Source organism: Spermophilus citellus (genome assembly GCF_964194105.1).
Source record: "Spermophilus citellus genome assembly, chromosome: 9".
Taxonomy (NCBI): Eukaryota; Metazoa; Chordata; class Mammalia; order Rodentia; family Sciuridae; genus Spermophilus; species Spermophilus citellus.
The window spans coordinates 87828185-87852418 of NC_138191.1; the positions used below are offsets into that span (position 1 = coordinate 87828185).

Genomic DNA, 24234 nt, shown 5'->3' on the forward strand with positions numbered 1-24234 from the left:
GCAAAGTTTTTTTTTGCCATGTAAGGTAATATATTCATAGGTTCTGGGTATTAAGATGTGGATATCTTTAGGGACTATTCTGTTTTTCATAAGTAACATGCATAAAGAAAAAAAGTTGGGGATGGTGAGACAGAAAGATGGGAAGAGCTCAGCATCTTAATGACATTACTGAATCATAATCTCAACTCTACCTCAATGTTTTCATTGCTTAAGTCACTATTTTTTATTTTATTTTATTTTTTTAGGTACTAGGAATTGAACCCAGAGGTGCTTAACAACTGAGCCACATCCCCAGTCTTTTTAATTTTATTTAGAGTTTCACTAAATTGCTTAGATTGGCTTTGAACTTGTGATCCTTCTGCCTCAGCTTCCCAAGCTGCTGTGATTACAGACATACACCACTGCACCTGGCTGCTTAAGTCACTGTTAATCAGATTGTCATTTACTTGCAGCTGAACACATTTTGAGGAAATATTTATGTATGTTTTGGTCATATTGAATTCCTTGAAAGTACCGTACTATTTTGCCTGAGTCATTGCTTTACCTTTCTACACTCTCACATACACCAACCCCATAACACCTCCATTTACCTGGCTAACTTACATTTCTCGTTTTCTTATCTTTTCAGATATGGAAATTACTCTGTCTTTCAAATTTTCAGATGTTTTCTCCGTGCCTACCCAGAGGTCTACCTCTGCTCACTAAATTCTGGTTGTATGTCATTTCTTGGTGTTTCCATTCCAGCCTGATTCTCCCTGAGCATATTGATCTTTACCTATCTAAAAGCTCTTAAAGGCATAGACTGTTGTGCTTTTAGCTGGATTCAGATGTTAAAGACTATCATCAGGAGTCAGTTTCCTTCCATTCCCTCAGATCTGCTTTTGTTTCTCTTGGCTTTGTCCTGGGCAGACTCTTACCACATGAAATAAGAAGGCTGCAGCATTTTGAGGCTTACCCTTTACCAACTTGGCAACCTTGATGGAAAGAGAGTGTCTCTTTTACATTATTAGGTTAGACAAAGACCTGGCCTAACTCTCATTGGCCTAAATTAGGCCAGACGTGCTGGATGGGCAAAAGTCACTGATGACCATGAGGGAAGGAGATACACATAGCCTTCTTTTCTTGAGCTCTTACTATGTTCCAGACATCAAGCTAAAACATTTTTATTCGTTCTAAAACAGTTGATGGGGGTAGGAATATAGTTCGGAAATAGAGCACTCGTGTAGCACACCCAAGCCCTTGGGTTCGATTCCCAGCACCACAAACAACCAAACAAAAACAGAGGAAGGGTTTGAGGAAAGCTGATCAATGCATACTAAGTTATATTAGATACGAATAACTTTTAGTATGCTATTTCACAATGGAATGACTACAGCTAATGATAAGGTCCTATATATTTTAATAAACTCAAAGAAAGGATTTTGAATGTTTTCACCATAAAGAAATCATTGGGATGGGGATGGTGCACACCTGTAATCCCAGTTACTAGGGAAGCTGAGGAACACAAGATTGAGGCCAGCCTCAGCCTTAGACTCTGTCTCAGAATAAAATCAAAAAGGATAGGGGTGTAACTCAGTGTGAGAAGCCTGAGTTCAATCCCCAATACCAGGAGGGGGGAATAAATATTTGAGGAAATAGATGTGCTTAACCTACTATAAACGTTATATAATGTATATATGTATGGAAAAATCACAGGTATCCCCATTTTCATATACAATTTTTATGTATCATATTTTTTTTAAAAAAATTATGAGGGGCTGAAAGAGAAGGATCTCAAGATCAAGACCAGCCTAGGCAACTCAGTGAGACCCTATCTCAAAATAAAAACAAAAATGGGCTGCAGTGTATCTCAGTAGTACAGCACTTGTCAAGCATGTGTGAGGCCCTGGGTTCCATCCCCAGCAAAAAAAATAATTAATTAATTAGTTAGTTAATTAAGAAAAGAGGGCTAGGGATCTAGTTCAGTAGAATACTTGCCTCACATGCACAAGGCCCTGGGTTCAATCCCCAGCACCACAAAAAGAAAAGAAAAGAAAAAAAAAAACCAGTTGTTGAATATATACTGCATGCTAAGCATGAGAACAAGAAACATAGTCCCTGTTCTCAGTGGATTCAAAACTGGGAGAGAGTTTCTAACAATTATATAATTTAATCCTTTCAACAACTATACAGAGGGTGGGGCTATTCTATTCAGTGGTAGAATACTTGCCATCATTCACAAAGCCCTGGGTTCAATCCTAGTACCACAAAAATTAAAATTAAAATAAATAAAATAAAATAGCGGGCTGGGGATGTGGCTCAAGCGGTAGCGCGCTCGTCTGGCGTGCGTGCGGCCCGGGTTCGATCCTCAGCACCACATACCAACAAAGATGTTGTGTCCGCCGAGAACTAAAAAAATAAATATTAAAAATTCTCTCTCTCTCTCTCTCTCCTCTCTCACTCTCTCTTTAAAAAAATAAAAAATAAAAAAAATAAAATAGCATGTAGCATAGGGGGCTTAAGAAACTTGTTCAAAGGTGTATGGTAGTGAGGGCAGAGCTGAAAGTGAACATTTCTCTAAGAGATCTAGCCCTAGACCTAACCTAATATGTACCCTACAGGTGTGGGTGAGAGATGAGGAAAGAGGAGTCCATGCATTATCCCTAGTGGCTTATAGGGCAAGGGCTATACCAGGAGGTGCTGAAGACCCAGATGAGGCACCCCAAATGAATATCAAGCACAAGTAGAGAAATATGTATGTGAATGAAGGAAGAGAACCCCTTGCATTCTTCAGAAGGGACTTTAGAGACCAATTATATATTTCATTGTTAGCACACATGGGGGTTCATCCTCCTTTGTTCCTTTATTCACCCCTGTAGTCATTAAGTTATGGAACCCAAGAACTAGGAGATGATGTGGGTTCATCTTGCCAGAGCCTCTTCCTAATCCAGATGGCAAGCCGACCACTCACTGAGACTGACTTCCCCCTCCAGTGGAAAGCCAACGCCCTCTCAGCACCTCTGAAAAGACCAAGGGACTTATTCTCATTACAGCAGCTTCTGGCTCTTGGTCTTTGTCTTCTAGGTTCTTGGCTTTTATTCTATACTGTTGCTTCTCCTCATCTCAGCCTCATTATTTATTCAAATGCATAACCACCCTATTATACAACTATGAATATATTATGCTCCTACACCTCCTTTTGTATCAAGGAGAAAAAAGTTGGTTAAAAGATTTGTCCAAGGGCTGGGGATGTGGCTCAAGCGGTAGCTCGCTCGCCTGGCATGCGTGCGGCCCGGGTTCGATCCTCAGCACCACATACCAACAAAGATGTTGTGTCCGCCGAGAACTAAAAAATAAATATTAAAAATTCTCTCTCTCTCTCTCTCTCTTAAAAAAAAAAAAAAAAAAAAAAAAAAAAAAAAAAAAAAAAAAAAAAAGATTTGTCCAAGATGACTCAGTGGATGAGGGACGAGACTGAGCCAAGAAGTCAGATTTTCTTTCCCTTCATCATTCTGCCCAGTCATCAGGGACCCTGCGAGAGCAGGTTGGGGTAAGAAAACTTGAGTGGCAGTGCCCATTCTCTCATAAATAGATTGCAACTCTAAGAGTTTTCAAGTCTTCACTACTTACTAATTAGCAGTCTGTTTTAAGTTTTCTCAGGCTGCCATAATAGAACATTGAGTAACTTCAGCAATAGAAATTTATTTTCTCACAGTGCTGGAGGCTGGAGTTCCAGACCAGTGTTCATCAGGGTCAGTTCCTGGTGAGAGCCCTCTTCCTGACTTGTAGAGGGCAACATTCTTACTGTGTCTCACCAGGCCTTTCCTTGTAGCATGTGGGTGGAGGATGGAGGGATCTAGAGAGATCTTCTCCTGTAAGACCACCAGTTCTGTCAGGGCCCCATTTTTGGACTCCATTCAATTTTGTTTCCTAAGGATCCTATCTCCAGATACTGTCACATTGGGAGTTAGGGCTTCAACATATAAATGGAGGGAAGGGCACAAGTAGTGCACAGGACAGTTCTATTAAATGTTAGGGGGCGGGAAATATGTCATCTCAGAAAATATTCTTACTTGCCTTCCCAACTCTTTGTGAAGTCATCATTATGAAAATAATGAACTATGGAAAAACCATTAAGTATCATTAGTAAGGCAGAAGAACTTATGAATCACCTAACAATTCTTTCTTTGTGTGTGTGTGTGTGTTCTTTTTCATCAATATGCCACATTTAATAGGTTCGCAGTGCTTTTACTTGGCATCAATTATGAGTTGGTTTCAAAATTCACTATTACATCAGCTCACGTGAGTACTAATCTCTCTCTCCATTCCTTTGGGGCGATTCTGCCAACAGGGGGACAGGTTCTATTAGATTTCAATTTGTTTTGCTGTATTTGTCCATACAGCAATACAGAAAGTGGCTCCTAGCTAATACAGCTTGACCATATTTGTCATGGAAATCAGGTGCACATTTCTGGTGACTCTGCCTTGCCACTGTTTGCTGAATGCTTTGAACATGGAGACGATTTAGTGTGTTTCTGGCCAAGGGAAGAGAAAACTGAAGCAACCGCACGTACTGGTTTGATGCAAATTCGCTCCAGGTACCTTTGCAAAGAACCCTGGAAAAACTATCACCTAAAAATTCTCAAGTGCCTACTCTGCACTAAGTATGGTCATAAGCACATATGTATTAACTGATTTTACCCTCACAACCACCTCATTAGGTAGATCCTATTTTAATTTTCATTTGCAGATGAACAAATGGAACTATCCAACATCACACAACTCATTATTTTTTATTTAGTTTACCCTTCTTAAATGCTTAGAATGATAATTTTAAATTAAAAAGCAGAAACTAAGGAAATTTAGAATTACAATCAACTCAAATCAGCAAGTGCAGTGAATCCTCCTAAATATTTTGGGCTGGGGATGTACATCAGTGGTGGAAAACTTGTCCAGAATGCACAAAGCCCTGAGTTGAATCCCTAATACCTCAAAGAAAACAAGCAAAAAAAAAAAATCTTCTAAAGTTTTGAGAATTCCAGCTATTCATGTCATATTAAAGTTGCCATACCTTGCAATTATTAGTAAAATGCTGAATTGGAGTCTTCAAAATAAGACTACTTATTTTTTTAAATATCAAGTATAATTGAGAGGCCATCCTCCCCCCAACCCAAATCAGGAGGACCAACTATTCAAGTTTGACTGGGACTGCCTTCTCTTCTAGTCCAGAAACCACTCTACTCTTCCAAAGGTGGTTTGGGCCAGATCTTTGTTGTTGGTTTGGGAGGTTTTGTTAGTTTGTTTGTTTTTGCTTAAAAAGAAAGAAAATTACCATTTTTTTTTCTTGTGGCCTCCCTTTTCTGAGATTGCAGATGATGAATTCTAGTTTTAACAGGAGAAAGGAATGGGATTAAAAAAAGAAAATGATCAGAGGGCAAGAGCCTACCCTGCCCAGCCCAGATAACTACAGAGAAGCACAATTTTTCTCAGCTGTTGAATCTTGAATTCATGCACAAAACTCTCACCCCAACTTTGAGAATCAGCCTGAATTGAGGCGAGTCCATGACGCCCTGCACAGTTTCTCCCAGGTCATCTCTCTCTCCCCCATGGCTGGGCATCTTTATATAACTTGGTCAGGCGAGACTCTTAATCCCAGAGTACTTAGGCTTTTGATAGGCAGAGTTCAGTTACTTTCAAAAAAACCTTCCTTCCTTTGTACTGCACTTCAAAAACCTGTTTTAAAATTTACAAACTAAACAGATTTTTTTCTCTATGAATTTCTGCTGCAACAAACAATAATACCTAATATTCATTATATTATATAATAAAGACACTACCTCATGAGGTTTAGGTAACAATTTTTTTTTTAAGAGAGAGAGAGAATTTTAATATTTATTTTTTTTAGTTCTCGGCGGACACAACATCTTTGTTGGTATGTGGTGCTGAAGATCGAACCCGGACCACACGCATGCCAGGCGAGCGCGCTACCGCTTGAGCCACATCCCCAGCCCTAGGTAACAATTTAATTAAATTTCACTACCTAGTGAAACTTAGTCCCCCAAGAGTGTTTGTGGGCCAATGACTGTTGCAAACACTTTACACGCACTACTTCATTTAATCACACAACAGCTTCATGAAGTAGGTATGGTTGTTATCCTCTTGTTACAGATGAGGACATTCACAGTAAGGTTACACAGGTCACTTGGCTAGGGGAGGACAAGGCTAGATTTCAAGCCAGGCAGTTAGACTCCAGGTCCTGTCCATTCTCCATTCTCTCAGAGAAATAGAGAGATCACAGAAGTTCCAAGAAAAGAATCAAAGGTTAGTGCAAGTGTCATTCAGTGATAGAGTCTGTGCTTAGCATGTACAAAACCTTGGGCTTGATCCCCACTTAGAAAGGAAGGTAGGAAGGAAGGAAGGAAGGAAGGGAGGGAGGAGAAGGGAAGGGAAAGGAAGGGAAGGAAAGGGGAAAATACATGAAGGTTAGTGTTTCAAAATATTACCATAACATTCTACTTTGTAATATATTAGGAAAGATGGATTGACAGATGGATCAATGGATGGATGAATGGCTAGATCAATTATGTGATAAAGCAAGTATATTCAAATGTTAATGGAAGAATGGTGAATATTCAGGTATTTGTTATAAAATTCATTTTTCTGTGGTCTAAAATTTTCTACAATATTTTTCCCCAAATATTACTGTAGCATATTTGAAATCTGAGATCCACTCAGGTGATCCTGTCTTCTTTTAAAATTTGATCCCCTTCTGTATTTTCTTCCATATGATAGCACATATTAAAAAAAAAACTAGTTGTGGATGGACAAAATAGCTTTATTTTATTTATTTTTTATGTGATGCTGAGGATTGAATCCAGTTCCTCACATGTGCCAAGCAAACACTCCACCACTGAGCCACAACTCCAGCCTAAGGGCACACATTTAACTACCAAATTGTACAGGAGAGACAAAGTGCCATGGGATTCCGAAACAAAAGTGATTGTAGTGAACTAGCCTGAAGTGTCCCTATTTCTATAGATTGTGGCAAGTAGAGAAAAGAGAAGGAGAAAGACTAAATGATATTTAGCACAGAGAAGGCCCCTGTGCTAATAATCTGCATTGACATTTTTAAAGGTGGCTTTGTCTGTTACAGCTGCTAGAGACCATAGGCCTCATAGCCTGTCAACCACAGAAATTCGTTCCTCACAGTCTGACATAAAAGCACCTGAAGATATGGTGTCTGTGAGGGCCCTGTTCCTTGCACAAAATTGCCTTCTCACTGTGATCCTCACAAGGTGACAGGGGCGAGGGATTTCTCTGTGGTCTTCCTTTTTTTTTAATATTTTTTCCTTGTGTTTTATTTTGCAACCTTTATTTTATTGTATTATACATAATTAAGGTACAGAACATGCTGTTTCAATATACTTACACATTGTGAAAAGATTGCTATGTCAAGCAGATTAAGGATGTTAATTCCATTCATCTGCTCCCAGTGACCTTAGCTCCTCCCAAAGACTCTCTACCTTCAAATACCATCATCTTGGGGTTAGAATTTCAACATATAAATTTTGTGGGGAACATAAACATTCACTGCATTGCAGGAGGGAAGTTAGAGACTGAATGCAAATTATTTGCAAATATCTAGATTATACTTCAGGCCCTTAGTATTGTCATAATAATAATAGCTAACATTTGAGTTTGGCTGCAGTGGCATATGCCCGTAATCTCCAGTTGCTTGGGATGCTAAGGCAGGAGGACTGAAACTTGGAAGCTAGTCTGTGAAACTTAGTGATACCTTGTCTCAAATTATTAAAAGGGGTTTGGGGATATGGCTCAGTTGGTAGAGTACTTGTCTTGCATGCACAAGGCCCTGGGTTCAATCCCCAGCACCACTAAATAAATAAATAAATAAATAGGGCTCAGGATATAACTCAGTGTTAGAGCAACACTGGGTTCAATCTTCAGTACCAAAGCTAATATTGTTGGATGCTTAGTCCATGCCCAGGATTGTTTCAAACACTGTACATGTATCAATTGACTCCAAAAGGGTGCATTTCATTAATGCCCTAGTTTTACTGCCAAAATAACTACAGTCCAGGAAGGTTAAGTAACCTGTGCAAGGTGACACAGCTTTAAGTGAATGAACTAGAATCTGAAATCAGGCCATTTCATTTCTATGTCAATGCTCTTTATTTTTATTTGTTCTTTTTAAATATATGTGACGGTGAATGTGTTTTGATGTATTATACATGCATGGAGTATAACAATTCTAATTAGGATCCCATTCTTGTGGTTGAACATGGTGTGGAGCTTCACTGGTCGTGTATTCATATATGAATATAGGACAGTTAAGTCTGATCCATTTTACTTCTCTCCTATTCCCATCCCCTCTACCTTCCCTTCATTTTCCTTTGTCTAATCCAAGGAACTTTTATTCTTTCCTCTCCCCCACCTTATTGTGTGTTAGCCTCCACATATCAGAGAGAACATTTGGCATTTGGTTTTTTTAGGATTGGCTTATTTCACTTGGCATGATGATCTCTAGTTCCTTCCATTTGCCAGCAAAGGCCTAATTTCATTCTTCTTTAAGGCTGAGTAATATTCCATTATGTATATATGAATTTTCTTTAGCCATTCATCTGTTTAAGGGCACCTAGGTTGGTTCCATAGCTTAGCGATTGTGAACTGAGCTGCTATAAACATTGCTGTGTATACCTGTGCTCTTGATCATACTGCCTTTTGTTAGGCTTCAGTGTATTTAATTTATAACTCTTTCTCCCACCCAAATTTTGAAACAACTAATAAGTAGATACAGGAGTCAGAGATATTATTAAAAAAAACAACAACAAACTAGCTTTATTTCTGGTGAAAGCTAAATTGAAGAATGTACAATCAAGTAATAGTTGTTGGCTTAGCAGACTTATCTGTCTATCATAGGCAGTTGTGTCCACTCACAGCAGAAGCATGTTCTGGTGATGTACGTGCATGGCAGAGACTGAAACCCAGCATCTCTGTGAGCATGCAGGTCCACAACACAGATAGAGTCTAATGCACAAATGCCCAGGTCCAAACCCACCAACCAGATCATTCACCTAGCATGTGTGAGGCACTGGGTTCGATCCTCAGCACTACATAAAAATAAAATAAATATTTTCAAGAAAAGAAGAAGAAGAAAAAGAAGAGGAGGAAGAGGAAGAGGAGGAGGAGGAGGAGGAAAAAGAGGAAGCGGGGAGGGGGAGGAGGAGGAGGAGCTCACAGGTTCCTCTGATGAAAAGTCCTCCCCATGAAAACACATTCCACATTCTAATCCATGAAACAAGTATTTCCTTATCTACCACTTCTTAGATCGGCTCTTTAAAAAAAAAAAAAAAAAAAAGACACACAAGTAATTTGGAGGCTTTCCAGAAAATGTATATAATATTTAAAACTTAAATACCTCTAGGAGGGTGTTGAGGATTGAAAATCTAAGAGGAAGAACTCCTACCAAAGCAGTATTTTACTGAGAATAATTCACTCCAAGCACTGAGCATACTTTCTGGCATGTGGTATTCAATGAATTTTAGCTCATGTTGTTGTTACATTCATCATCATGGTCACCATCATCCTCATCCTCATGGTTGGGGAGGGTTTTTCTATACTTAGCTACACTCACTTTCTGTGTGAAAATATGAAACAAATAAGAGTAAAGCCATGTAAGTGGATTTCTTATAAAGTCTTGTCCAGAGAACAGAAACACTTTACATTTCATAGCATCATGAATTCTACCTGGCACTTAAACATATATTCTCTCATCTGATTCGAAGAACAGCCCTGGTAGGGCAGATATTATGATGGAAATTGAATCTTGTGCAGGGATTAAATTCCAAAGTAACATGTATAGTAACAATTTAATACAATAAAAATTAACCACAAAATCCCTTAAACTTGCCTTTGCAGTAGGCAAGCATACCATTTCTTCCTTAATCTAATAGACAGCTCTTTCTTTGCTTAACTATAAAGCATTTAGAGGTCCAAAGGAGCTAGGCATGGTAGCACACACCTGTAATCCAGAGACTTGGGAAGCTAAGGCAGGAGGATCACAAGTTTGAGGTCAGTCAAAGCAACTTAGCAAAGCCCTAAGCAATTAAGCAAGACCCCATCTCAAAATAAAAAATAAAATGTAGCTCAGTGATAAAGTGACCCTGGGCCCAATCCCCAATACCAAAAAAAAAAAAAAAAAAAAAAAAAAAAAGGAGCGGGATATATCAGCATGAAGATATCATTTTTGGAAGTAAGATGTTCATGCTGTAAAAGACCTAAGGGAACTGAGACATCATGGAAACAGCAATTTGGTGCCACCCTTGCTTCACTTAACAGCATCTCACACCCATTGAGTGGAAGTCAGGCTAGCTTCACATTAAAATGGAGTTTCCTCCCACCTCTTACTCTTTAAATGATGTTTGATTTAATTCAATAAGCTAAACAGTTATATAACATGTCTCATCCAGACTATCATAATCTGTGCTTAGAATTTCAAGTTACTTAATCCAAGTCATCAGCCAGCAAACTCAAATCACCTCATCCTCTCTTAACTATACAATGTCAAATTCTCCCATTAACCAGATAGCATAACTGAGGTGATCTTTACAAGCTTAAAAACAGGCATTGGCCTAATAAGATCCAGTCTAGGCAGATAGTAACCTTTTGGGGGGGCTGGGGGGGAATTGGGGATTGAACTCAGGGACACTCAACCACTGAGCCACATTCCCAGCCCAATTTTGTATTTATTTAGAGACAGGGTCTCATTGAGTTGCTTATCACTTAACTTTTGCTGAGACTGGCTTTTAACTCGCAATTCTCCTATCTCAGCCTCCCTAACCACTGGGATTACAGATGTGTGCCACTGTGCCCAGCAGATAGTAACTTTTCCTAATGAAATTTTAGTGTAGATCTAAAAAAAATGTTAAAATTAGTTCACCCAGACCAGAGCTCAGCAAAGAGACATAAGGCACATGTCCTTGTTCTTGTGAAAGTGCTATCATATCTTTAATGACTATTGTCAAGACCTCTCATCCACAAGACTGAAAAATACCCTCAAAGTGAAGAAGTGATTTACCAAGCAGCACCACAGCGTAAATTGTTTCACATTTGTTAAGTTGTGAGAACACAAAAATGATACCTAACTCAAACAGATGGAAGGGACAGTAGTCTCAGCAACTTCATTTTTAAATGCAATGTGACAACTATTTGGTATATGATATCAGAGAAAAAATATAGGTAGCCTCATGAAATTATGACCACTATAAAATCAGCAAAACTGTATAGAATAGTCCATAACTGTTGTGCATACCAAGTACATTATAGTACGTTTCCATATTTTGATGCTCATTTTAAAGATAAGAAAACTAAGATTCAGAAAGGCTTTGCTCAGGGGTACATATTAAGGAAATTAAAGAACCAGGATTTGACCCTAGGATTATCAGATCTAATGCCCATGCTTTTTCCAGAATATCATTCAGTGTCTCAAATATTAAGTCCTCCCTAGCAAAGGAAACAATTTGGAAAATAAAGTAGAGCTAATGTGGTTGAGACATGTTATATAAATGTTTATCTTATCAAATTAAATAAGTGTTTAACTCTTATAATTCAATGTTAAACAACTTAATAATAACCCACAACCCTTGGATCAACTAACTCATAATTCAGAAAATGCTTTCTCAAAACATCATCTCATTTAATGTAAGAATATTTCAAATTAACAGAAAAGTATAACCCATTAAATATGCATATTGGATAGCTAGAATAATGCTTCCCAAACTGGATTTGCTCATATTCTCTTATGGGACTTTTTCAAGTTATTCATGGAGCTTCATGAGTAGTGGTAGAGAGGGATGATTCAGTCCCCTACAGTATAGTATCAGTACAGAGTAAAGAAATCTTCAAATGACTGGAGGTTTGAATGACAGATACCTTGGAATGACAGACATCTTAAATCAAGACAAAAGCGAAATCAAGATTTTTTAAAAACCTCTAAATTTTTTAAGTTACTCAAAAAGTTAAAATTTTGAAATGATAGTTATGATACTATAATTCCTTTCAGCTAAATTTTCAATAATGGTCTTTATGTGGGCAAATATAGAGTCTATCAGATATTCCAGTTCAATGTCAGGACTAGGGCTAGGAATTAGTCTATCTTTTAATCCAATCTATTAACTCTTGCATTCAATTCCCTCTAGCAACAAGAGCAAGTTTATCATAAAGTCATAATTCCTGATGTATGTGGAAAGGTGGTGCTGTTGAAGTACTATCAATAAAGCAGATATTTCACAGTGGTTGTGATTAATCTGTACTGATCTTGATACTACCTTGCTTTTGTAATCAACATTTACATTTGCAAGATGGTAGAATTTGAGAGATGGTTTCCTGGTATAATATGTAACAATGTGAAAAAAGAAGCCAACAAAGCTATATAAAGACTAAATCAATGGAACCCACAGGCTGGGATATATATTGGGAAAAAAATATTAAATGTATAGCACAAAAGCACACATTATCTAGATGCCAGCCAGAAGGCAATGACCAAAGAGCCTGGGATTTTTTTTTTCTTCCTCTCTCTAGTGCATAGCAAAATCTACACAAATACCTTCCAAAGAAGATCTAATTCCTAGTTTTATATTTTAAATAGTGTAGGTAACTCACAGGCAAGGCCCACAAACCACCCTGAAACAGTGTTTCACACAAACAGTAGTTGTAATGTAGATGGCAAACCACAGTGATTTCTTTATTTCTAGATAAAGAACCTCAGCACATGAAAATATGAGCATCTTTAATATGAGAATTTGAACAAATGACTCAAATCTATGGTTTCCTCCCCACCACCACCAAGGAAATTAGAGTTCTATAAAAGGAAGACACTTCAACAAATAAAGATGCCCCTAAGTGCAGTAGACTGTTTTGGGAGGCAATGGTTCCTTTTTCACTGGAAAAACAAAAGCAAAATTTGGATGAAAACAGGAGTGCCACAGGGGGTTAGTTCCCCTCTAGATGGGAAGTGGGATTAGCTGCTGATATTTCTGGCTGGGAGAATTTTTCAACTAATTTCACAATGACATAGAAAACATGCTAGAAAATCCAATTATATCATGAACAGTTGACATATTTGTACTTTTTAGATCTCTAATAAGTGATTTTTAAATTCATTCATTTAAAAAACTAACAGGGTGTTTAAAAAAGCATTTGTTATAAAGAGGAAAAGGAATGGGGAGAAAATTGTCCTAAATTCTCTAGAAAGACTTGGTTTGATCAGCTCTTCAAGATTTCCCATCCCATTCCATAGTCCAAAGTTGTCAATTATTAGACAAATAATTTGGGTTGTCCCCTGTGTGCTCAGCAATGTTAGGCAGCAAGGAACTCATTAGGGAATGACAGAACATTGATAATGTCAATAGCTCATTCATTGGCACCTGGGTTCCAAGAAGCAGCAAACTAACCTGCATAGGGAGGCTCAAGAAGGTTTCCGGGAGGAGGCGCTGCCTCCCAGATGAAAAAGAAAATTTGGGGTTGAGGTTGCTCTACCATTGATAGCAAAGCTCCCAACAAATCCGGACAGGTGCCCCTGGCAGGAAAGGGTAACAGGATCAAAATGTGTTATTCTTTTAAAGAAAACTGCATCTTGCTTACCATCTGTTGTGAGAAGAATGGAAGACGTCGAAGGAGGAAAGAACCAAAGTCCCCCTTTCCAGTAAGGTGTGCACCATAGCTCCTGTCGCTGGACCCCAAATACCTAACCCTCACAGAATGGTGGAGAGGTTTCTTCTCGCTGCGCGTTGGCGTCGGGGCGAGCAGGCCGGGGTCTCCCCCGACCTGCCCAAGTCGCAGAGAGTCTTCACGCCAGGACTATGTGTGCCCTAATTAGAGAAGTAAAACGTACCCCACCTCCTTTCCCCCTGATTTCCAGGCTGGAGCATCTCGGCAGCCCGGGTTGATCGGCCGGGACTGGATTCCGGTTGCGATCTTCCCATCCTTGGGCATTCGGGGAGTCGCGGGACAGGGTCAGGCAACGAGTCCCCACCGAGGGTCTCCCTACACGCTCCCCACGGCAGCGGCAGCGATTGCCTTTTACGACTGTGTTTTCTCCCTAATTAATTGGAATTCTCTCTCCCTTCCCTACTTTCAAGCAGGGGGAGCTGGAGTCTTGCCGGCCCAGCCCTGGAGGCCGGGGCGGGGATGATCCTGGCCTGGGAAGGAGGATGGGGGCACCGGTGGGTACAGATTCCAGACACTGCGCAATGTAGCTGGGCTGCGGACCCACAGCGTGAAGGGCGCTTCGGGCGTCAAGTTCCTACCTTCCATCTTCCCTTGTCTCCTGGCTAGAAGGAAATGGGGCCCCGGGTCCCGAACTGGTTGCGGCCGCATGGCTTCGGAATATCGGGAAGGTCCCAAGGTCTAGGTCGCCCGGAGCTGAGCCGAGTTCCGCTCTGCCCAACACTACTATTAGCCCTTTTTCTTCTCCTTGCTGTCCTCCCACATTCTTTGCTCCAGTGTTGGCTGTTTTCCTTTCCTCCCAAGAGTACTTACGTAGCTCACATTTGGGCTGCCCAGTGACCTTGGGTAAGTCACAAAACCTTGTGAGCCTTTGTGAAAAGAGAAAGGGTGGTCCCTGAGTCCACTTCTAAGGCTAATATTCTAGGGCTGTTTTTCTGAAGACGCGTCCGAAAGTCCCCATTGGAGGACCTAGACAAGGGAGTAAGAGGGTTTCCTTCCTCTCCATCTCGTCACTGAGGGGCAGAGCCATGTGCATTAACACAAAAGTCCTCGGGAAAATGAGGGTTTAGGGTACTATTTCTTTTTTCTTTTCTGTTTTTGTTTGTTGTTTGCTTAAATGGTGGATAAACTAAGCTAATTCTTTAGAAAATTTAAGAAATTTTAATTCTTTAGAATAATTTAGAAATATTCTGATGTAAGACACCACCTCCAGAAATAAAAACGAGACGACTATCCTCCTAAGGATACCTGGCAGCTTTTGCAACTTTTCAAATTTTGTTCAGTGCACCGCCCTCTTTTGCTGGTTTTGCCCCAGGGAGCAAAGAATGGCTTGTACATTCCTCAGAGGGCACGGGGAGGGGGTAGTGGTGAAGAGAGAAGTTGGCTCTGGGTGTAACTCTGCCAACTGTCGGAGGCGGCGAAAGGAGGGTGGTCTTTTACGCGGGTTTGGGATCTGGTTACCTTTAATTCGCCTCAGAGGCCGCCTCTCTCGCTAATGGACGTCTGTCAGCGGAGGGCTCAGGTTTCCACACTTGCCTCGGTTAGTGCAAGCAAAGGGGCAAACAGCAAAGTAGACCTCTCAGCTAGAAAGTAATATACCTGCCTCTGGAGCGAGGGAACCCGATGAGGGTGGGTGGGCACCGTGGGCTGCTCCTCAGGCCCAGGGCTTGGAACAGGTGGGTTCAAGACCTGAAGGAGGCTCCACCTTTGATAAGCCCCTTGTGGTCAGCCTCGCTTTTGCACCATCGCTTTTGCACCATCCGTCCAGACATCGGGAACTCGGATAGGTCTGCGACCCCTCTTACAAAAACTCATTCTTCATATGTAAAATTGAGTCATTCAAAAACAAGCCAAACACTACCAGTGCTTAGTTGTTTATCTGTCCAGAGGCCATTAAAAAGGAAGAAAAGAAAAACAAAAGGAGTAGGGGGAAGCCAGGGGAAACAAATAAACCAAACTCCTTCAGTATTTTACAGTTTATAAAACATTTTTCACTGACACTAACTCAACTAATTCTACAAGGCGACAAGTACACTTATTCCCAAGGAAATGGAGAGGCTAAAAAACAAAACAAAACAAAACAAAAAATAAGCCACTGGTCCAATGCCAATCCCTGATTGGTATGCCTTCTGCAAGGCCTCTCTTATCCCACTGCTTCCTGTCACCCCTTCCCATGAAATATGACCCCCCCACCACGACACACACACATACACTGTACTTTATGCCGAAGTTTGCACCATCACAGACACAGGTGGACTGGGTGGATGGATACATGGCTCTGTAACCCGCTTTCTTTCAGAATACATTCTGTTCAGGACAGTTTCTCGAGGGATCCACCTTAAAATATGCACACATACAAGCGCACCAGAGCCTTTCATGTTCTCATTACTAAGACTCTTCGTCTAAGCAGTGTAAAATAAATAACCTCAAATATTACCTTTAATTACTTCCTAGTCAATGTTTCCTCATCACTAAACTTTATGGCTTCTCAATCTTTAGGACAAACTCAACTCGAGACTCTGACTCTTCCAGGAGACAGGTGGAGGAAAGCAGTTTCTCCGAGATCCGATTTGGGAGTCCCGTAACTTGTGGATGAGCTAGGTGTCAGAGCACTCAGAACCCGACAGATGAGACCTCAGGGGGATGGGGCTGAGCCCTCCCAAACAAACCCGGAAGTTTTTCATCTGTTCGCCTCCCCCTACAGGCCATGTCCGCTACTGCAGCAAGAACCTTGCTCAGCTCATGAAGTATATTTTGCTCTATCCTTAGTTCCCATTTCCCTGGACCTCTAGATCTACTCTCCATTTCCCAGGGGACTGAGTAAGGGGGTCCACTCAAGAATTCCATCTTGAAGACATTATAGGGGCCACAGGCTTCAAGAGTGAATTGATTTTCTAGAAATAGGTGCCAGAGGAAATGGAAACATGTTTAAATGTATGTGTTAGCCGAAAAGCTAAAACTCTCCCCATAAAAACCAACCTACTTCCCTCTTTTATTGCAAATAAATCTCCCCCTTTCCTTTAGTTTCTTTTCTTAAGTGGAATAAAAAGTGGAAACCAGTCGTGTTGCCTTTAAATCATAACGTGAGAGCGGATTTCAATGCCTTTTGTCGCAGGTGCCAGCGTTTGATAACATCAAACATGAGTTACACCCACCCCCCCATACACACACTAGACACACCAAGTGCTTCTGTTCATTATGAATGGTATTTGCATTTTCCCTTCTGCTCTAAACTGTTTTAGTTTTAAAAGCTTCAACCCAAAAGAGTTTTTCAGGGGGCTAAGGCTAGGCCTACCTTCCTGACATCTGCCAAAACTTTAAACAACCGCTGGCCGGTTAGGGAGTTTGGGTATGAGGGTCTCCTACCCTTCAAGATACAAAGGAAGGGGACCATCTCCAGGCTGTAGCTCATGAGTGAGAGTGGCTGGAAGGAAAGTTGCCGGTGGATCTCTCCTCCTCTACACCCCGCTGCCTAATGCATCGCTGGAAAAAGCCCTGCGGATCTCAAGCGGCTGCTTGTGGCTGTGTCACGCTGCGGGCTCAGGCTCGGCCGGTATTGCTGCTATGCGCGGAAATATGAGCGAGTAATTTTATAAGTAACAAAGGATCAGAGATGGAATGAGGCCCCTGTTATCCAATGTCATTTAGAAGCCTTGGATCAGCAGCTTCTTGAGGCTAAAAGTGAATTCAAGAAGCCCTGCCTTTCCCTTTTCCCAGGGGTGTCAGCTAAATTTAGAAATAACCTCTATGTGTTTGCACAAATCATGTACCATTTGCTGTTTGTGTAAAAAACCGATTAGCCAGACACAACTGTGAAACAACTTGTTACTTTTATAGCTGCAACACACAAACAAATTTAGATCCGTTTAGTTTTCCTTGTAAAAGGAGATTAGATGGGACCCGCCCCAAGACCGTGCGGTCCCTATTCTCGTCTACGTGAAGGTTACTTTTGCTCCACTGGCGGTGGTTGATGGTTGGATTCTTGTTTATTAAGTTAAACTCTCTCACCCCCTGCAGCTTGTTTTATTTTAGGACCCTGATCCCGAAGGAATGTTTACTCAGGACAAAATAACGTTTACCGTTTACCAGGAAAACAGATTCGGGTATTTGCGAGGAAGTGCCTTTTAAAGCGACCCACTAGCCCACGCCCGCCGCGGAAAAACAAGGCTCGGATCCGCGGTGTGGAGGCATCTCCACCATCTGGGCGGCGAAGTGGACAACAGCGCCAGGGACTGGCCGGGTTTTATTAACAGGACGCTCCCAGGGCCGAGCTGACAGTGCTGCCACCCGCTCCAGTAAAAGAGATTGCGCATAAGTAATTGTAACAGCTAAATTAATTACAAAATAATTAGAATTGATGCCGTTTGAGGGTATGCTGAAGGTGGCGGAAACCGGTCTTCTGCGTCAAGATGTTTCTACCTTAATACTTTCTAAAAGAAAGACAGCTGAAATGCACATTAAAAATAATCTACGAAGGTATTCCCCATTATTACACTACGATCTCGCATTTCACACTAACCTAGACTAAGGTAAAAGAAAAAAAGGGGGAGGGGAGATGTGCACCTGTTTTTAAAAGGGTATTAATGGTGTTTCGTTGCCTTGAGAAAGGCTTCGGGTTGGACGGAAAGAAAGCATCTATAGGAATCCTTCAGAAATCCAATTATCATGTGGATGGATTAGTGCCAGAGAAAAGGGATATCTTATTTGAAAATATTATGAAAGAATAAAACAACTATGTATTATCTATCAGGTTAATATAGATAATACCACCCCACTGCAAAATTTAAAATGCCATCACATAAATTTAAAAAAAAATCAATTGAGTTTATTTAGCACTTCCACTTAAGGAATAAAAAAGGAATTTCAAAATCTGACTTAAAAGCTAAAATCAGGTAAGTTTGGAATTTGCTTACTTTTGAAAGGATAATTAAAATGACTAAAAACTCATGAGATGTTTTCATTGTCTTAAAAACTTCATTGGTTTTTCTTAAGACTGCTGTTGTTTAGAATTAGGTGTGTGTGTTTTCTTAAATGACAGCTTACTTTACATAACTGTCTGGTTATTTAGATTTAATGGATTGGTATGAAGGAGATCATCTCCTGCATCCTGGTTTTTGGTGAAAACTAAAGGAAAAAACATTAATGATTTAAATTAGGTATACTTTTTCTTCAATTAAAATGTTCTTACACTCAAATTGTGAATTGTCAAAGTTTGAAAAGGTCATTACTTGAAACTCCTTAATTTTCTGGGGAAGATAAAATGCAAATTCCATTTAAAAATCTTGTCATTTATTTCAGACACCTAAATAAAACACTATGTTGAGCATTTTAAAAATTTATTTACAAAGTTGTGTACAACACGATGGAATAACATTTAGAATACCATATATATTCATTCATATATAAACAAACTTTTATAATAGAATGACACTTCGCCTTTTTGAAAATTTTGTATTTAAAATCTCCCAACGTCTCTATACATTTTCTCAGATAAAACTGCGGAGAGTGAACCTTCAAAAAAAATGAAAGTTCAGAGCTCTAAATCTACTGAATTTGTTTTTTTCTTAAAAAAATAAAAACCCCAAAAGGAAAGTCAATGATTTTTATACAAATATGTACAAAGAATTTCCCTCCACCCCTACGATACTGAGAACAGGCGCCGTCGGGGTGCATTTTTGGAAAATTCGGTTATTGGTTTTACCTGTATGGAAAGCTATTCCCGGCGGGCGCGCGGTGAGTTTGCTCGGTCAGCTTAGGTGTGCGCGAGGGGATGGAGGCCGCGGAAGGTCGGTGTTGGGGGATAGGGGTAGGGGTTGGATATGGCCGAGTCCAGGATTAGGCAGGGGGACCGGGACCGGGGCAGAGCGCGCAGCCGGGAAATGCACACGCTGCCTGAGGCTGCCAACCGGCCTGCGCCCCGGCCACCGGCGCGTCCCTATTGCGCTGGCCATTTGGCTTGAGCGGCAGCAGCAGCGGCGGCGGCGGCGGAGGCTGCAGGCTGCAGGAACTGTCCAGAGAGCGGCACGCTCAGAATGGGCGCGATGGTAGCAGTCGTCCGGCTCAGCGACAGTGGCTGGTGCGTGGCCATGAGCGCCGCCGACTGCACGGTCCCGGGCGGCCGCAAGAAAGATTGTGCCGTGCCGCCGCCCCCGCTACCCCCAGCCCCCCCAGTGCCACTGGCACCGCCAGCGCTCCCGGCCGAGCCGCCCGGCGCCGCGGGGCCCCCTCCGATGATATTCTCGATGCTGAACGACGGCCGCGCGCTGGGCTCAGACTTGATGAGCGACGTGGTGCCCGCCGCGCCCGCCGTGCCCGCGGCAGCCGCGGCCGCGCCTAGGCTATTAAGCTGGAGCTGCAGGCCCGGGCCGAGCTGCGAACCGAAGGCGGCCGCTTTTCGGCCCAGCTCGCCCGAGGGCAGCAAGGGCACGGCGGGCGGCAGCACGGGCGCCACTGGCGGCAGGGCATATGGGTACTGGAGCGCTGCGGCCGCTGCTGCAGCTGCTGCAGCCGCTGGATGCGAGTAGGCACCGGCTGCAGCCGCTGGGTGCAGGCCGTAGGGGCGGCCGTAAGGTCCCGCGGCGCCTGCCGCGGCCGCCAAGCTGTAAGCGCCGAAGCTCTGCATCATGAGCGCCGTCTGCTCGCGCAGGTGTTCCTGCTGGTGGCGCTTGAAGCGTTTCCGGCGCCGCAGGAAGCTGCCGTTGTCGAACATATCCTCGGACTGCGGGTCCAGGGTCCAGTAGTTGCCCTTGCCTGGGTTGCCCGGCTCGCGGGGGATCTTGACGAAGCAGTCATTAAGTGAGAGGTTGTGGCGGATGCTGTTCTGCCAGGCGGGGAACTTCTCCCGATAGTAGGGGAAGCGATTGCTGATGAACTCACAGATGCCACTCAGGGTCAGCTTCTTCTGCGGGCTCTGCAGGATGGCCATAGTGATGAGCGCGATGTACGAATAGGGTGGCTTCACCAGGCTGTTCTTGGGCTTGCTTGGAGTCAGGCCGCCAGCCGCACCGCTACCCGCGCCGGGCCCGCTACCGCTCGTGCCGCCCTCTTCGCCACCCTTGCAGCCGTCCGCCTCCGGCGCTCCCGCCTCGCTCGCAGGCCCGGCCCCGGCTCCGGCTCCCGCCGCCTCCTTGGGCAATACCAGGGGCTGCTGGTGGGGCGGCTGAGACTGCCCGTGATGGGGTGTCACCGGCGGCACCTCGTCCGCCTCGTCCAGGCGCAGATCCGGCGGCCCCGCAGGGCTATCGCAACCCGCGTCGCTGTCCTTCTCCTCCAGCCCGTCGTCACCCTCGCCCACCACATCGATGTCCACGTCCTCGGCCGTCAGCACCGTCTGGCCGGACATATCGCTGGCGCTGCCGCCGCCGGAGAGGGTCATCCCTCCTCGGGGTTGGTTGCGGCGGCCGGAAGGGAGCAGAGGGCGATGGGGGTTGTTAGGGGCTGCTAAGGAACTCGGGGGAAGGGGATTTGGGCGCCCCCGAAAGACTGGGGGCAGGGAGAGGGGAGGGGGCCGCAGGTGGCTCGGGGCCCTCCTGGCTCGGCTCACACTCGGAGGCCCGGCATCTCGCCGCACGGGCGCTGATGTCCGCCCCCCGTCGCCGCGCTCCTCGAACTCCTGCGGTCCCTGGCGCTCGCTACTAGGCGTTAGCTACCCGCTCACGGCTGGGGAGGCTGCTTCACGCCGCGCCCCCTTACTTCGCCCGCCTTTCTCGGCCTCTGGCCCGGCTGTGGGGCACAAGAGCTGTTCAGGCGGGCGCGGGACGCCGGGCGCCAAGCAGCTCGGGAGGGCGCTGGCAGGGGCAATCGAAGAGGGGGGGGTGGTGTCAGGGACGCCGAAGCCCCGGTAGTCGAAAGTCGCGTTTTAAGGACTGGCCTGATAGATTACTTTCTACTTAAAGATCCAGCGGGAGGCGGGGCCACGTGACCACGCGTGACGTCAGGGCCGCCGCGGAGCCGGCCAAACTCAAGTTGGTTCTGGGAATTGTCAACAAAGGGACGAGAGACTTGCAACTCCGCACCGCACCACGCGCCCAGCATCCAACCGGCCCCGAGGGCGCTCCGGCCCGCCTGGAGACCCCTGCCCAGGCTGGATCCCGGCGCGGGGGTCCAGTGAGGGTGTGAGTGTGGGTGGGTGGGAGTGTGGGCGTGGGCCTAAGAGTGTCCGAGGGACCGTGCGGCTCTCGCTGCCCTGCCTTCCCCGCCCCTTATCCTTTCCTCCTCCCCTCCCCCCGGTTGCTAACACTCCTTGGACAGAGACTGGCAATGTAGAAGAAGCCTGCCATCTCATTTTTAAAGAAGAAAAACTTATTAGTCTCTGTTTTGTTTATTGTTTTCTCTCTAAAGACTAAAGGCAACGCACCGGGCTCCCACTTGCTAATTAGACTTAAGACCCCCCTCCAGCTTCGGAACTCATTCCGAGAGAAGACACCTGCTGAGGTGTCTTTTTTTTTTTTTTTTTCCCTCCCCTCTCCTCTCCCTAAACCTAACCACTTGGGTCCGTCCCTGGCTTTCCTGGCTAGACACGGGCGTGTTTTTCTATGTATGTATATACGTATTTTCTCGTGGTTACAGCAGCATTAGCTGGGGCTTACTCAGGTTAGAAGATAGCTATCGATTAATCTATTAGAATAGTTGCAGAAAGAAATAAAAACGACGTGAAACAACAAGGAACTTACAAATAAAGAAGCCGTAACTGGCTGCTTGGAGTTGTTAAACGATTTAGCATATGAAAAAGTCGGAAATGAGGAGCTGGGGAAGGAGCTGGTATTGGCCCCGGCCTGGGTAAGTCAAATGGAACTGGGAAAAGGCCTTGGGCCTCTAGGTTAGACGCCGCGCCCGGGCCCCGATCGCTGTAGAATCGGGCCAGTAGCGACTTTGTGGGCGGTGGGCACGGCCTCCTGGGACCCCGGTGGCCTCTGGCATGCCGATGGACTGGGCTCTCATTTGCTGCTACCTAACATGGATTTTCTCTTAAAGCATAGGCAAATGCTCCAAAATTTAAGTTCCGCGGAAACCGGCGACAAAGCCATTGAAGGAGGCGGTGAGAATGTGGCCAGTATACACCGAGTTTCTCTGGCAAAGAAAGTCAGTGATGGTAAGAAAGACGGCGGGGATTCCGACTGGGAGAAGGGGTGGGGACCCCAAATTGACCCAGGTGCGTGGCGTTGCTGGGGCGCATGGACCTCACACCTCCAAGGGGAATCAGTGCTCCTGACTCGGTGAATCCACCATGAGGTCTTTTCTCTGGCATTAGCGCCTTTCCGGGGTGGAGAGTTTAGGGAACCCAAGACATGTCTGTCGACAGAAGGCCTGGAAGGGGAGGGCCAGCTTCACCAGAGGAAAGAGAGGAGAAGGTCTGAGAGAAAAGAATTAGTGAAATATTTACAGAAGACACTAGGAAACTGAGTTAATTCCTGGTAGAGAGTGGTGCTTCTGATTCTGTCTCCCCGTCTACCACCACCTCTTTCTCTGGCATATCAAATAAGTAAATAAAATGAAAACTAAAAATCTGTAAATTTGCTTCATTGCAGGCATCGCGATACACAGATTGACTTTCATCTCGATTAGACAGTTCCCTTGGATTTAACACTAGCTCTTTGGATCCCTAATTCGCAGAACGTTCCCGATTGGGGATAGGGACAGGTTTGGGGCAGTGACTGTCCTGAGACTCCCTCCAACCTCCAAGGCCTTTCGGTTTCTATGTGATCTCCATAACCCTAAAACGCATTTGAGTTCATTTCCGCAGCTGCATCGTTTTGTGGCCCGCAGGCTCGGAACCGTTTTACAATGCCGTCTAGACAGTCTACCACGAAATCAACATGAGCTGCGAGCTAGCTGCCTATCACCCCAGGCTTCAGAGGTCGAGGTTGCAACTGCCTGAGCAACCTAAAGGAAGGTCCTAAAGGGGGTGAGGTTGGGCAAAACAAAACTGAAATTTAAAAATGTAGAAACTCCTTTTGTCCATCTTGGGTCGCTCAGCTCCAGAGGCAAGCTCTGGGCACCACACGGGTCCTACTGCGGCCTGGGTGGCTGGCCTGCAAGGTGCATGGGTGCGTATGCACGGGAGAGGATGGGGACTCCAGGGCTGCCCTCACTGGTCATTCTGAAGTGATCTCCTAATGAACCTAATTTCGATTCCACTGCCCGCCCGAGCTGGCTCTTGGGACTTCCTACACGCGGTTGATTGCAGCTTCTCACCCTCCCTCTGCCAAGGCCGGGTCTGAGCTGTCCATTCTCTTGTGTCTCCTTGGAAGCTCCCTGGAGAAGGGGGGTGGTGAACAACTCCCAGCTGCCGGTTCCATTTGTTGCGCTTTTTTCCTTCGACACAATAAAAGTCAAATTAATTGATTCATACCATTAATTACGGTGCGTAGCGTGAAAAGCGACGCTTCCCCTCGGTTAGAGATCTATTGTGCTAATCTCTTGTTCAATCAGTGTTACCATCTGATGCTGGGTCCAGCCCTTACAGAAACTTTTCGCGTCGATTAGCTAAATGATGAGATGAGATGTGCAGGA

At 44.1% G+C, this 24234-nt stretch overlaps 2 protein-coding genes across 2 annotated transcripts; one reads left to right on the forward strand and one right to left on the reverse strand.

Annotated features, from left to right (window-relative positions):
• Window positions 1-19059: 19059 nt before the first annotated feature.
• On the reverse strand, window positions 19060-21577 carry FOXD3 (forkhead box D3). Its single transcript, XM_081307497.1, has one exon. The coding sequence runs from the start codon at window positions 21095-21097 to the stop codon at window positions 19658-19660; it is 1440 nt and encodes a 479-aa protein (XP_081163623.1). The 5' UTR covers window positions 21098-21577; the 3' UTR covers window positions 19060-19657.
• On the forward strand, window positions 21301-24057 carry LOC308655540 (uncharacterized protein; the record flags this gene model as incomplete). Its single annotated transcript, XM_081305613.1, has 4 exons — window positions 21301-21339; window positions 21660-21836; window positions 22696-22813; window positions 23488-24057. The coding sequence occupies 4 exons, from the start codon at window positions 21301-21303 to the stop codon at window positions 23514-23516; spliced, it is 363 nt and encodes a 120-aa protein (XP_081161739.1). The 3' UTR covers window positions 23517-24057.
• Between the last annotated feature and the right edge of the window lie 177 nt (window positions 24058-24234).